At 34.9% G+C, this 15,667-nt stretch overlaps 2 protein-coding genes across 8 annotated transcripts in view; both read left to right on the forward strand.

Annotated features, from left to right (window-relative positions):
* Positions 1-15,667, forward strand: part of LOC127503500 (uncharacterized protein K02A2.6-like) — a 362,965-nt gene that overhangs the window by 299,816 nt on the left and 47,482 nt on the right. The window lies entirely within an intron of this gene.
* dis3l2 (DIS3 like 3'-5' exoribonuclease 2) overlaps positions 1-15,667 on the forward strand; it is a 132,679-nt gene that overhangs the window by 10,960 nt on the left and 106,052 nt on the right. For all 6 annotated transcript variants that reach the window (XR_007927082.1, XR_007927084.1, XR_007927083.1 and 3 more), the window contains exons 4-8: positions 1,255-1,308; positions 1,515-1,616; positions 13,196-13,331; positions 14,819-14,907; positions 15,350-15,579. Coding sequence is in view for 3 of the 6 variants with exons in the window: in XM_051877131.1 (XP_051733091.1) it covers positions 1,255-1,308; positions 1,515-1,616; positions 13,196-13,331; positions 14,819-14,907; positions 15,350-15,579 (611 nt within the window). In the remaining 3 variants the exon portion in view is untranslated. The remainder of the gene's footprint in view (positions 1-1,254; positions 1,309-1,514; positions 1,617-13,195; positions 13,332-14,818; positions 14,908-15,349; positions 15,580-15,667) is intronic.

A 15,667-nucleotide genomic window follows, 5' to 3' on the forward strand; every position in this document is an offset into this window, starting at 1 on the left:
CCTATAATTTTAAAGGGTTAGTTCACCCAAAAATGAAAATGTCATTTATTACTCACCCTTATGTCGTTCTACACCCGTAAGACCTTCGTTCATCTTCGGAACACAAATTAAGATATTTTTGATGAAATCCGATGGCTCAGTGAGGCCTCTATTGCCAGCAAATTAATCTATGCATTCAGTGCCCAGAAAGGTACTAAAAACATATTTAACAGTTCATGTGAGTACAGTGGTTCTACCTTAATATTATAAAGTGACGAGAATACTTTTTGTGCGGCAAAAAAACAAAATAACGACTTTTCAACAATATCTAGTGATGGCTGATTTCAAAACACTGCTTCGAGTCTTTTGTTTCAAATCAGTGGTTCGGAGCACCAAAGTCACATGATTTCAGCAGTTTGGTAGTTTGACACGCGATCCAAACCACTGATTCAAAACAAAAGCTTCGAAGTAGTGTTTTAAATTCGGCTATCACTAGATATTGTTGAAAAGTTATTTTTTTATTTTTTTGGGGGCACAAAAAGTATTCTCGTTGCTTTATAATATTAAGGTAGAATCACTGTACTCACATGAACTGTTTTAAATATGTTTTTAGTACCTTTCTGGGCACTGAAAGTGTAAATTAACTTGCTGGCAATAGAAGCCTCACTGAGCCATCAGATTTCATCAAAAATATCTTAATTTGTGTTCCGAAGATGAACGAAGGTCTTACGGGTGTAGAACGACATGAGGGTGAGTAATAAATGACATTATTTTCATTTTTGGGTGAACTAACCCTTTAAGTGTGCCCAGATTGTTCCTTCAATGAAAATAAATTCATGAATTAAAAACACAAATTAGTTCAGTTAATGCTATTTTTTTCATGAAGTTCATCCTTAGTGGCCTTACAAGCAACAATAGGGAACAATATGATATTTCCTTACTATCCCGCATGACCCAAAAAAAAAAAAAAAATTATTTTTAATTATAAACATTAAATATCTTTTTATTAATGCTTCAAACTTTTTTTTTAAAATTTGATTATCAATTTTGTCTTTTGTCTTCATCAATCTTTGTGAGCATTACTCATGCAGTGTCAGATACTTATAAAATCATGCTTTCATGCTTTCCGTCCTTTAAATAATTCAGAATTAAAATAACAAGTGGACTTATATCGTACATGGACTTATTACGCATTCCTAAAGAGTAAAATCTCAAAATTGAAAACTTTTTAAACAGTCATCATATTTCAAATATTTAAATGTCATTCTCTTTAAGGGATTACTGAGAATAAACCCTAAGAAGTACAAGGAAGCTTTTGTCCCATCTCCTGTGAGTAATTTTTTTTTTTTTTTTTTTTTTTTAAATATAGCCTTTACACATATTACATATACAGTATACACTGAAGTTGAACATATATTAAATGGATGCTGGAATAAAAATGATTCTCATTCAAAAGTTACTGACCAAATCTTATTGAATAGTAGTAGGTGTTTTATTTTTATTTTTTTGTTTATTTATTTATTTATTTTTTGCAGGATGGGTCAGCCGATATCTTTCTGGATGGGATTGCAGCTCGTAACAGGGCTCTCAATGGAGATGTTGTTGTGGTGAAAGTTCTCCCCCCTGAACAGTGGAAGGTACTTTATCATAATGTACATATCATATATATACAGCTGTGATTCCAGTTCTCATGGATCCGTGGAAATGACTAATAATTCTGTATTATGCGAGTCAGACAGGTAATTTGGCAATGTCACTTTGTAAAAATGACTAAGCGTCTGCGCACATACACATTCAAACGCGCATACCTATAAACTAAACATGTAAATGAACGGCAAGAACGCATTAAATGTCTGCTGTTTTCAGTTAAAAAGGTGTCATTATTTTTTCACGTTTCTGGTATACTGAAAACAATGCTAAGCATTTGTGATGCGATCTGGGAAAACCCGTCGGATGTCGCGATGGAACGTTTTCAGTAAAGTCAAAAAATGGGTCAAATGTAATTTTTTTTTTTTTTTTTTTTTTTTTTTTTTGTCAAAATTGGGTTTTTATTAAACTATCATTCTATAACATCTTGTCTATCATCTCTAAAAATATCTTAGCAAAATTAGCCTGTTAAGTGCAGAAAAATAGCGATTTATAGTGGCAAGGCTGTCTTTCTCTAACGTTACTGTTTAAGAACACACCCGGCAGGGAAAAAAAAAACGGCCATAGCTTTCCCTCTCTTAACACTACAAAGACAGTTCACCTATCAAAACAAACCACATAACATCTAGAATGAAGGTGGATTAATACAAATTTCCCGCCAGTCCTGTATAAACTATGGCACGCAAAGATTTTTTTTTCTAATACAATGTCATGAGAAGGCGGAGCACAAGAGAACAACAGAGCTATAATGAACACACATGTTCTAATTATGTGTTTATTAGAGGTTGAATTCAAATCAAATACTGCCAAACTGCCCATACTACTTCTGAATAGGATGTCTACTTCATAAAATATATGAAAATATGGAAATATATGGTTCAGATCACTAAATGGTCAGTTATGAAGCTTGGGTGTCATCTAGTGAAAAAGTTTGGTACTGCGCCCAAACAAAATCTTACTGAAAGCTCATTTTTGAAATATAACCTAAAATTTGGAATGTTGACATTTTTGGCTTTTATCTTCTTGCAGTTTAAGAGTAAAACATGCTTTGTAATATATTATTATAAAATATAAACAATTATATTTTTACATTTTCATAAACTTAAACTTCTATAACTTTTTTTTTTTTTAATTTCACTTTAATAATTTATTTCAATTCTACAATAATCTGAATAGTGTCTTCTTTAAAACAAGACCAACCTTAGGTCTATATTCCAAAGCATTCTTGAATTACAACCATTTATGTTTGGATAGTGCATTTTCATGTCCATGCGAAAAAAGGGGGTGAGAGTTATTTAAACCTGTTTTTCTCAAAATTCCGTTCCTGAAAATCAGAGCTATCAGCTGACTTCAGATAACCATAACTTTTGTTACAAGCTATGAAAGAAGTAAAAACAGTTTTGGAAAGGACTCGAATCCAGTGTTCATATGGTATTGAATAGGTGATAGGTAAAATTTCACCATGTGATGGGTTTTCGCAGATCACATCACATTTCGTAAGTTTTAAAGGCTTTTATTGGCAAAAACATTCAATATATTCAAAGAGTCAATATATACAGTGTTGACCCTTATTTATAACCTGTGCAGTTTGCTCTGGCATGCTGGATATCAGCTTCTGGGTCAAATCCTGATGGATGGCAGTCCATTCTTGCCTTATTAATGCTTGAAGTTGATCACAATTTGTGGGCTTGAGGGCTACAAGTTGCTCTTGTACAACGTTTTGATTCTTTATTCATGGCAATGTTTTGGGGCAGAATTGTGAGAGCCCACTCCCTTGGATGAAAAGCAACCCAACACATGGATAGGTCTCAGGATGCTATACTGTTGGCATGACACATGATTCATTGTAGCTTCCACCTTTTCTTCTCTGGGCAATTGATTTTCCAGATGTCCTAAACAGTCATAAGGGGCTTCATCAGAGAAAATTACTTTGCAACATTCTTCTGCTTTCTAATCCTTGTACTTCCTGCAGAATCTGTCCTTTGATTTTTTTTTTTTTTTTTCTTGGAGAGAAGTGGCTTCTTTGCTGCCCTCCTTGACACCAGGCCATTGTCCAATGTCTTGGCCTCACTGTGCTGCAGATACACTCAGACCCACCTGCTGCCATTATTGAGCAAACTCTGCACTGGTGATGACATGATTCCATAGCTGACTCCTCAGGAGGAGACTGTCCTAGTGCTTGCTGGACACTCTGGAGTGTCCTGAAGCCTTCTTTACTGCAGTTGAACTTCTGTCCTTGGAGTTCTTGATGGTCCTGTAAATGGTTCTTTCATGTCTTTCTTTGGCAGTAACCATTGCTACCACTTGAACACAGTGATTGGAAGCACTTCTTCCCTGCTTTTATAGCAATCAGTTTCCTCTTATAATCCAATCAGAATGATAGTGATTTCACCTATCATTCACCTAGTACTTGTTCACACCTTCCCATGTTCTGATGATATGATTAGTGAAATGATGTTAGCTGGTCATATTGTGCCAGGGCAAAAAAGCAGAATCGGCAAACAAAACAAAACAGTATATTCTATCCCCTAACCCTAACCCTACCCTTAATCATACCCATCACAGAAAACTTTTTTTTTACATTTTCAAAAAAAACAAAAAAACAATTTAGTATGTTTATTAATACATATCCCCCATGGGGACTGCTGGCTGGTCCCCACAATGTAGGTGATCTCAGTTTTATCCTTGTGAGGACCATTTGGACCATGTAATATAAACCTGTACACAGACACACGCACACAGAATATGTGTGTATACAGTGGATACAAAAAGTCTTCACACCCCTGTTAAAACAGCTGTTTTTGTGATGTATAAAAATAAAACAAAGATAAATCATACTTTCATACAAATCAACTTTTGCACTTTTAATCTAAAAATGATAACCCATGCAATGCCACAGAAAACCAAAGTGACACATTTCAGAAAAAAAAGAGAAAAATAAAAACTTAAAATAACCTTACTGCATGAGTGTGCATACCTTTTTATAATAGGATATGTGGCTGTGTTCAGAATTAACAAATCATCAAGCTCATGTGAAATAGCACACACCTGTATTCACCTGAAGTGACTGATAAATTCCAAATAAGTCTCAGCTCTTCTTGAAATTTTTTTCTGACTTCTTCATGGTTGCATTCTACTACATGAGCCATGGTTCACAATTAGTTTGCAAAGCATCAATGGGATCTCTTTGTTGATAGCTGTTACTCAGGTGAGGGCTACAGAAAATTTCCAAGGCATTATATATACTAAGGAACACAGTGAAGACAGTCATCAACAAGTCAAGTTAAGTCACCTTTACTTATATAGAGCTTTTTACAAGGCAGATTGTTTCAACGCAGCTTTACAGTGATATCAAGAACATAATTTTGGCTGTATAGCACCCTAGAAAAGTGGAGAGAAAGTGTGGCACAACAGTGACATTATCAAGAATAAGACTGAACCTTTTAGCTAAAATTGTAAAAGCTATGTTTGTTTGGTGCAAAAACAGAGCACATCAGATCTGGAATGCACATCAGATCTTGGCAAGATGTGCCAAGCTGATAGACTCCTATCCAAACAGACTGAGTGCTGCAATAAAATCCAAGGGTTTTATTACAAGTTTTGTTTTTTGTTTTGTTTTTTCCTCTCACTCCGTGAAATGTCACTTTGGTTTTCAGTGACATTGCGTAGGTTGTCATTTTTAGTACACATCACTATTTTAAATCATAATGTATAAAAAAAAAAAAATTAAAATCAGTTCATGTATAAGGTCTTGCCTTTAATGAACACTGAGCGAGCATTTGTCGCACATAAAATATTATGTTCAGAACAGTGCAAAGAATACAAAAACCTTTAGAAACTTATACAAGAGTTCAGCATTGCACACCAGAGATGGGTTAAAAAAGAGAGAGAAACTGCCAGTTTTTTTTTCCCCCCCCATTTTGCGGTAAAGAAATTAGAATCACCAATATTATGAAATAGTTTATCTCACCTAGTGCATTGAAATAGGCAAATATAGTGAGCTAACACTAATTACATTGTAATTCCATATAGTGTACAATTCTAACCTTGCATAAATCCATGCAGACCAATAATATCCAGGGTTTTAACTGGGATTTTGGTGGAGGAACCTCAAAATTTATTAAAGAATATTAAAGAATACAGTATTAGGGGCCAAGCACCGAAGGTGCGTAGGCACCTATTGTATCCGTTGGCGTTCTTTTTTAGGGGCCAAGCACCGAAGGTGCGTAGGCACCTATTGTATCCGTTGGCGTTCTTTTTAGGGGCCAAGCACCAAAGGTGCGTAGGCACCTATTGTATCCGTTGGCGTTCTTTATTATTATTATTATTATTATTATTATTATTATTATTATTATTAGGGGCCAAGCACCGAAGTTGCATAGGCACCTATTGTATCCGTTGGGGTTCTTTTTTTTTTTTTTTTTTTTTCTTCTTCTTCTTCTTCCGCTCTTGAAGTCTATGGCAGCCCATAGAACCGCTTGCGGGAAAGTTGTGAAATTTGGCACACAGTTAGATGACAGTCTGACCTTTGTCCATTGCAAATTTGGAGTCTCTAACTCAATCCCTCTAGCGCCACCAGCTGTCCAAAGTTGCACTTATGTTTGTGTTAATAACTTTTGAACCGTAAGGGTTATAGAAACAATTTTTTTTTCCTTTGATTCCTTGGGTCAAGACGAATCGTTTGCACCCTATGATGTCATTTTCCGTCATGAAAATTTTTCCGCCATTTTGAATTTTCTGAAATCTACTTTTTCAAACTCCTCCTAGGCCGTTACTCCGATTTTCACGAAAATTGAAGCAGATCATCTTCAGACCAATCCAACAAAAAGTTATTAAAAGCTTTTTGATTAACACAACCGTTCTTGAATAACACGCGAATAAAATCAATGTGGAGCACTCCAAATTGGACTCAAGGTTATATCTCCGAAATGCTTTATCATATTCAGACCAAACTTAGTACATGTCATCACAAGCATGACTTGAGGCATCATGCAGCGTTTCGGCACAGAGCCACCTATTGGTGCGGAGATATGAAAAATGGATATTTTTGCTCATAACTTCTGATGGGTTTGTCTAAAAATCATAAATTTGGTCTCCTAGGATTCGGGGCATCATGCTGAGTCGAATAATATCCAATTTTCCCATATCGGCCATTTTGGCCGTCGGCCATTTTGAATTTTGTGCTAAAATCCTGTATTTTACGAACGTATTAGCGCATCATTACGAAACTCGGTATGGGTCATCAGCACAATGCCCTGAAGGAGCCTGAGAAATTTCGGACCAGCCCCACCTAGTGGAGAATTTGTTTTTTCATATTCTTATAACTTTTGATCTGGTTGGCTCATTTTCACGGGAGTCACGTCTTTAGACTCCTGAATCCTTGCCGAGTCCAACGATACCAAACATGCTAGGTTTCAACTTAGGTTTGTGCGGCGTGGTAATTTAGCGCTTAAAAAACGATTGCGAATATCTTCGAAACCGTTAGTCTGATCGAGGGAACACGGAACCTAAGCTGGTTAACAAAATGTCACAGCCCAAATCAGTCAAAATTTTGATAGGAAGAGGCAAAACAATGAAGTCGTTCATGGGTCATTTTTTATGATCTCATACATATAAATGTCTATAACTCCAAAACGAAATGAGATATTTGCACCAAATTTGACACACATGTATGGGGTCACCCTGAGGACACATAAAAAAATTGGTGGGATTGTGCCTCTTGGTGGCGCTGTAATTGAACAAAACACGGAATTGCCATTAACTGCAATACAGTAATATGATATAAAATATTCTATTATATGAATGCATTGGTATACCATTACGAAACTCGGTATGTGTCATCGGCACCATGCTTTGAAGGTTCTCAAATGGTTTCGAGACAGCGTTGCAATAACATTTATTAAAAATGCTAATAGCTTTATGTAAATGTGGCCTATTGTATTGAGACTTGTCTTAATAGATTCTGTGGGTCATGCTGAGAACATTGATGTCAATTTTACAATAGTCAGCCAAACTTCCTGTCTGCCATTTTGATTTTCTTTAAAACCTACTTTTTCAACTGAACCATAAAATTTGAACCATAAGGGCTAGAAACAAAATTCTTTTTTCCTCTGATTCCTTGGCAAGATGATTTGATTGCACCCTATGACGTCATTTTCTGTCATTAAAATTTTTAAACTCCTCCTAGGCCGTTACTCCGATTTTCATGAAAATTGAACCAGGTCATCTGCAGACCATGCTGACAAAAAGTTATAGAATTCAAGTCGGTTTATCATTCTCGTTTTTTAAAAATGCACGAACGTATTTTACGTAGTGCATGCAAAAATAGACATAAGGCTGTATCTCCGTAACGCTTTATCGTATTCAGAACAAGCTTGGTACGTTTCATCACAAGCATGACCCGAGGCAACATGCAGCGTTTCGCCGCAGCACCACCTACTGGTCCGGAGATACGAAAAATGGATATTTTTGCTCATAACTTCTATCCAATTTTCCCATGTCGGCCACTTTCAATTTTGTACGAAAATGCTGTGTTTTATGAACGCATTAGCGTATCGTTACGAAAATCTGTATGGGTCATCAGCACGATGCCCTGAAGGAGCCTGAGAAGTTTTGGACCTGCGCCAAATAGTGGAGATTTTTTTTTTAATATGCTTATAACTTTTGATGTGGTTGACTTATTTTCATGGGAGTCATATCCTTAGACTCCTGAATCCTTGCCGAGTCCAACGATACCAAACCTGCTAGGTTTCGCCTTATGGTTTGTGCGACGTGGTGATTTAGCGCTTAAAAAACGATTGCGATTTAGTCTAAACCAGCATAGGAAACACGGAACCCAGGTTGGTTAACTACATGTCATTTACATTTACATTTACATTGTCATTTAGCAGACGCTTTTCTTCAAAGCGACTTACAAATGAGAATAGTAGAAGCAATCAAATCAACATGAGTACAACAGTATGTAAGTGCTGTGTCAAGTCACAGTTTCATCAGTAAAGTGCTCGTAGCAAGGTTGTTTTTTTTTTTTTTTTTTTTTTTTTTTTATATATAAATATATACGCAAATAGATGGAGAAAGAATAGAAAATCGAAAAAAGAAAAGTAAAATACATGTCATGGCCTAAATGTCAAAATTTTGATAGGAAGTGGCAAAAAAATATGCAAAAACAAATGCGTTGGTGTACCTTTACGAAACTCAATATGGTCCTATTGTAATGAGACTGGTCTTAATAGATTCCATGGGTCTTGCAGAGAACATAGATACCAAATTTGCCATAGTCAGCCGAACTTCTTGTCCGCCATTTTGCTTTTCCTTAAAAACCTACTTTTTCAAGGTTGATTCGTCAAACCATTTTCGTATACCACAGCAACGAAGTAGAGGCTTGATGCCAAAATGACTCTTGAGGCTGCATCTCTGCAATGCTTTGACATATTGACACCAAACTTTGCAAGTGTCATTGTCACCTCACTTTGACCTTACCACATTGATTTGGTCACAGCGCCACCTATTGGTCGTAAGTAATAAACCAGTAAATCTTTATTATTGACTATATTTATGATTTTTCAGCTATTTTGCCTAAAATGATCTTAATAGGTCTTTAATTGCTCCTCGTTGCAGTTGTACTGATGGTCACAGCCATGTTGGCATGACTTGTTGTTCCTTCTTTTTGTGCTTGGCCCCGTAATTGCTGCTTGCAGCTATATTTTTTTTTATTATTATTATTTTCAAATTTAGAACATCAATATATTCAATATAATATTTAAAATAAAATAATAATGGTATTTAAATATCTATTAATAGGCTTTAAAATACACTTTGTGATTTGTGGTTTGTTATTATGCATGTATGTCATTATTCAACTTAAATGCGCAATGCGAACATTTTATTATTTTATATTAAATAAAGTTATACAAATACAGGTATAGTGATATCTGTATTTTATATTAAAAAAATTCAAAGTTGTATTATCGACAATGAAGTTAAAAAATTAGCCCATTTACTTTCTTAATAAATGTTTCTGATGTTTTTGTGCATGATTCATCAGTGATGCACATTAATCCAAAAAGGAAAAAAAAATTGACAAAGCCATAACATTGTGAGAATTTAGTTAAACCAGAAAAAATTGTGCAAAATTGTTTTAATCTATTTCAAAAGCTAAGTTTACCTTCTTGGCCCTGCAGGAAGTGATCATTTCACCTTTGAGCATGTTAAACTTATTGGAATGTTACAATTTAAACATAAATGGACATTGTTCTAAAAGTCTTATCCCTCTGAGTATCAAATCAGCATATTAGAATGATTGCTGAAGGATCATGTGACACTGAAGACTGGAGTAATGATGCTGAAAATTCAGCTTTGCATCACAGAAATAAATTATATTTTAAAGTATATTAAAATAGAAAAACATAATTTTAAATTGTAATAATATTTCATAATATTATTGTTTTTTCTATATTTATTATAAAATAAATGCAGCCTTAATGAGCATAAGAGGCTTCGTTCAAAAACATTAAAAATAGTAATGTTTCCAAACTTTTGACTGGTAGTGTATTATATTTATTTGTGTGTGTATACAGTTGTGGTCAGAATTATTGGCACCCTTGGTAAATATGATCAAAGATGACTAAAAATAAATCTGCATTGTTTATCCTTTTGATCTTTAATTCATAAAATTAGCAAAAATCTATCCTTTCACTGAAGGAAAAGAACTGAAGGTGGGGGGAAAATCACATTATGAAATAAATGCTTTTCTCCAAAACTCGTCGGCCACACTTATTAGCACCCCTAGAATTTTTTACGAGTAAAATATCTCTGAAGTATATTCACATTCATATTTACCTTTTTTTTTTTTTTTTTTTTTTTAAAGCAAACCAGGGTGATCATGAACATGAAATTGTCCAGCCATGACTTCCTGTTCCACAGGAGTATAAACATGAGGAAACACAAAGGTCAAATTCCCTTAATCATTCATCACAATGAGTAAAACCAAAAAATATAGTTCTGATGTGCAGCAAAAGATTGTTGAGCTTCACAAAATAGAAAGTGGCTGTAAGAAAATAGCTAAAGCCTTGAAAATTCCCATTTCCACTATCAGGGCAATAATTAAGAAGTTCCAATCAACTAAAGATGTTACAAATCTGCCTGGAAGAGGACGTGTGTCTAAATCGTCCTAATGCGCAGTGAGGAGGAAAGTTTGAGTGGCCAAAGACTCTCCAAAGATCACAGCTGGAGAATTGCAGAGATTAGTTAAGTCTTGAGTCTCAGAAATCCTCTTGCTCTCATCTAGAAACAATCTCCAGCATATTCAGTTGTCAGACAAGACTTGGAACTTCAAACAGGACTGGCTTCTATGGTGAGATGAAACTAAAAAAAGAGCTTTTTGAAGAGAAATGAAACTGAAACTGAAGAGAAGCAGCACCAACATGGAGCTGGGAATCTGAAGGATCTGTAGAGATTCTGCATGAAGGAATGGTCTCTGATCTCTTGTCAAGTGTTCTCCAAACTCATCAGGCTTTATAGGTGAAGACTCAGAGCTGTTATCTTGGCAAAAGGAGGTTGCAAAAAGTATTGCATAAAAGGGTGCCAATAATTGTGGCCCTCCCAAAAAATTAGATTTTTGCTAATTTTATGAATTAAAGATCAAAAGGATACACAATGCAGATTTATTTTTACAGTCATCTTTGATCATATTTATCAAGGGTGCCAATAATTCTGACCACAACGGTATATATGCATGTGTGTGTATTTATATATATGTAATATATGTGTGTGTACTGTGTATATTTATGTAAACATAAACTTTTATTTTGGATGCGATTAATTGTTTGACATCACTAACACACACACACACACACACACACACACACACACACACACAGTCTGTTTGTAGCCATTGTAGCCATCCACTGTTTTTTTTTTTTCTTTCAGTAGTTAATCTTATAAAATAAATTTTGAAAAGTACAAATATTCAGTGTAGTCTAAAATAATATGAGGTTCAATAAGCAGCATGCATGATAAATATAAAAGATATAGCAAAGGCTTTTAAAAAAGGTATTAGGTGGCATAATGCATGTCATGCTGCATGTCAACTTCTGTCTGCTTATGTTATTTATGTGTCTATGTTCTATGACTTTAGTATTTTTAGCACAGCAGAGCAAGTAGATGTTTGCTTTTTGAATTCTTCAGTTATATAAACATTTTGTATATCAGAATTGGCAACAAATCTAAAGCTTTAATGAGGGTAGATATGTGCATGTGTGGGCAGTTGTGTGTCAGGAAATCTAAACTGCTGCCAGGCAAGTTTTGTCAAGATGAAAATAATCAGCTTTGTAAATAATCAGCAGCATAGGAAAGCAATTAAACATGAGAAAATGTACACCCTGAAGGCACAAATATATTTCTTTTAGATTTGCAGTCATGTAAGGTTAGCCATTATCATCTGAAATCCAAAGAGAAGGCATCAAAACCAAAAGTGGGCCTTACTGGCTTTTCAAATTCTGAGGATATTGTAAACAAAAAGAAGAATTAAAACAAAATCTTAGGTCATCATAATGGCTGATATTTAATGTCCAATATTTGAAGGATCAAAGTTGTGTTATTAAAGCCATAAGGAGCACAGTTTGTTCAGTAATTTGGGGGGCATCATGGCAACTGTCCACTTTTTAAATGAAAACCAATACAGTTATAGGAAATGAATGGGGAAACAGAAAACCTATGTCAGTTCTCTGCTGCCAACAAATGACCATGGTGTGATTATGATTCAGGCAGCATTACAGGTCAGAAGTCAGATTGGGATCAGAACATTCAAAATATTTAATCCAGTTCCATCTGGTTGAAGATTGGATTCATCACTCTGGTATGGAGATGGGTTTGTAGATGATCTGTGCCACTGGCTGTCAAAGTTTATCTCCAACCTTAACTGAACACATACCTGAACCAGCTACTCAAGCTCTTTAGGATTGCTTGATATGACAGGCAGGTTTGCTGAAGCAAGTTTGAAATAAACTTTGCAGGACAGTGGGTCCCCAGGAGCCGGTTTGAAGACCTCTGCTAGAATGTCCCTCATTTTCCTCTTCTGAAATGGCACCCATACCTGCATGAAATCTGAGCTTGCAGAAATCCTCCACAGATTTCCGCAGAGTAATTAAATTCTATAGATCCCCTGCCCCTTTTGTATTTAATTCTTTTTGTCAAATTAACCAATGTTTTCTGCTTCCAGTAGTTTATTATTCTCATCTCCATTTCACATATTTTTAGCATATTTATGTCCAATCAGCAAAATTACAAATTTCCCCTTACAATTAGCACTACACAATGTGGAAAAGAGGGCACAATCGAGCCTATCGATCGCAGTCATGTTTTTATACTAAGACATACAGTACTTCAATACAAGTAGTGTAAAATTTTTTGTATTAAAATTGATGTATCTGAATGCATGTAGAATGTATTACTAGTAGTTTTGTACAGTATGTGATTGTGTAGAATCATAATGAAAAGTGAGAGGCGGTGGTAATGACAGTCTAACATCAATACATGTCAATGCATAATATATATCATATTGTGTACACAGGCACTCAATGGAGATATAAATGAGAGAACTCTAGCCAGTCAGAATGTGCCAAAGGCTGATGTCATAGTTGAGGCCCATTACAATGAAGATGATGAGGTGATCAGTAAAATGAAGAGTGCCAGTCTCCATGATAAAGGTAATGAGCTTTTCCTGCAGGCACAATGTTCTGTTCACCTCTTACTCAAGATTTTGCTGATAAACAAGCATTAGTTTAGTTGTATTTATTATTTTTTACTCCAAGCGATTTACACTAAGCTTAAGTCTTCACCATAATTTTATATCTAGTTTTAATTAATATTTATAATTGAAGTAGTTTATTATTTATTTATTAAAATATTCTATTATGTTGCATTTTGAAATGGAAACTAGACAAATTTGTCACTATATAATCAAAATTTACCTTGTTGGCATTTCATTGGTTTGGTCAGTTCTGTGCCAGTTTCCTTTTAGTTGTTAATTAAACTCACACCACTGCAGTTTAGAAACATTGCCCCTGGAATTGCTTCTTTATAAATGTAAAGGATTCTCTGATGTAGGGAATCTTTAACATGCATGTCTCTCTTGACACATGTGCTTTCTCTTATAGGGAAGAAAAAAGTTGATGATTGAACAGCCAAGAGCTGTGATCATTTTTTTTTCTCGTTATCAAGCCCAGATATCTTTGTTTGCACATGCCTCCCAAAGACGTCTACATATTAAATCATTAAGCATTCATTGCTCAAAACATGGCAACAGATTCCAGAGTGTCAAGTTTGATACAGGGCATGTGGTGACTGAAGTGAACAAGCAATGAAAGACATGATTGTGTTTGCAGAATGAATGAGCTATTCACCTCTTTCCAAAAACCAAGGTCTTCATGACTCATTGTTAAGTCCTTAAATGACCCTTTTGTTGTGGTTTAACAATTGTATTTTGTTTACAATTGATGTTAAATTTTTTAAATTTTGCTTAATCGTTCCGAGGCTTTAAATGAAATTCATTGATTTAGCAAATGAGGAATGATGCAAACTAATTATTTCTTTAACCTAATACATACATCCACTGGTAGCCACCTAAAATGTTGATTTGGTGTGCTAGCTGGGGTAACAATGAGCGTTGCTTTGTTTACTTTAAAATTGAATCTGTTATCCAGACCCCAGACCCAAAAGGAAAACTTAGATTTGTTCAGCCACTTTGTGGTTGTTAGCAGGCAGAGCTTCATGTCATTGGTGTAGCAATAGTAGGAAAGCTTTGTTCCAGAATGATTTGTCACGGTGATGTTGTGAATATTTAGAAGAAGAGGGGACCAAATACTGAACACTGAGGCACACTGATGGTTAACTAATGTGACTTAGACTGTGAAGTGCAGTTCTTGCAAAGGCCAGTGTAGAGAGGTTGGGCAGGAAAATCTAGTTTAATCAAGATGAGAGATTCACTGTTTAATCTCCCCAAAATGTTAAATAATTAGATGTATTGTTGTAGAGAACTTCTGCGTTTTATAAAAAAAAAATGCATTCAATTGCATTCATTTAAAGGAAGTGTAGGAAAATAAAAGAGAAATTTGAAATCAAATTTATCTTGTTTTAATGTGTTTTTTTTTTTTTGTTTTTTTTTCTGATTTATCTTGTTTTTTTTCTGATTTAGCCCCTATCACAACACATTCTGTCAAACAAGCAAATGCATGCTACACTTCTGGATCAAGTTCAGAGAGAGCTATGCAAAGGACTGGAAAGGTAAGCCATTTGTTTGAAAGGATATGCAATTTGCTTACTTTTAAGACAATACAATCATGAGTTCTTAGCATTATTCATTATTCATGACAGTTATAAATAAAAATGCATTCAGACAAGATTCACAAGTTCAGATAATTTCTAAGATGATCAATATTTTCAGTTAGTAAACTTAGCTTTTGAAATAGATTAAAACAATTTTGCACAATTTTTTCTGGTTTAACTAAATTCTCACAGTGTTATGGCTTTGTCAATTTTTTTTTTCCTTTTTGGATTAATGTGCATCACTGATGAATCATGCACAAAAACATCAGAAACATTTAATAAGAAAGTAAATGGGCTAATTTTTTAACTTCATTGTCGATAATACAACTTTGAAGATCATCCAAAATTAACATGCCTTTTTTATTTTGTGAATAATTATACATGGGTGTTGTAATTTCAGGTTGTATTCATTGCTGAAAAGAAGCACTCAAGAGCAGCATCAGGCTTCCTCAAATTTTTCCCCAACAAGAATTTTGCTATGTTCTCTCCTGTGGACCATCGGGTCCCGAGAGTTAATGTGCCTCTAGCAGACTGTCCTGCAGACTTTACCTCCAGACCTGAAGACTATGAAAACACACTCTTCATCTGCCGAATAACACAGTGGCCGGTAGACAACAACTTTGCTGAAGGGTGAGATTTGGGTAACCTGTATATCCTCCAAATGATGAGTTTTTCATTGCAATTGTGCTTTATAACAGTGTTTCTCAGTGTTGTTTTT

Source organism: Ctenopharyngodon idella, chromosome 2, assembly GCF_019924925.1.
Source record: "Ctenopharyngodon idella isolate HZGC_01 chromosome 2, HZGC01, whole genome shotgun sequence".
Lineage (NCBI taxonomy): Eukaryota > Metazoa > Chordata > Actinopteri > Cypriniformes > Xenocyprididae > Ctenopharyngodon > Ctenopharyngodon idella.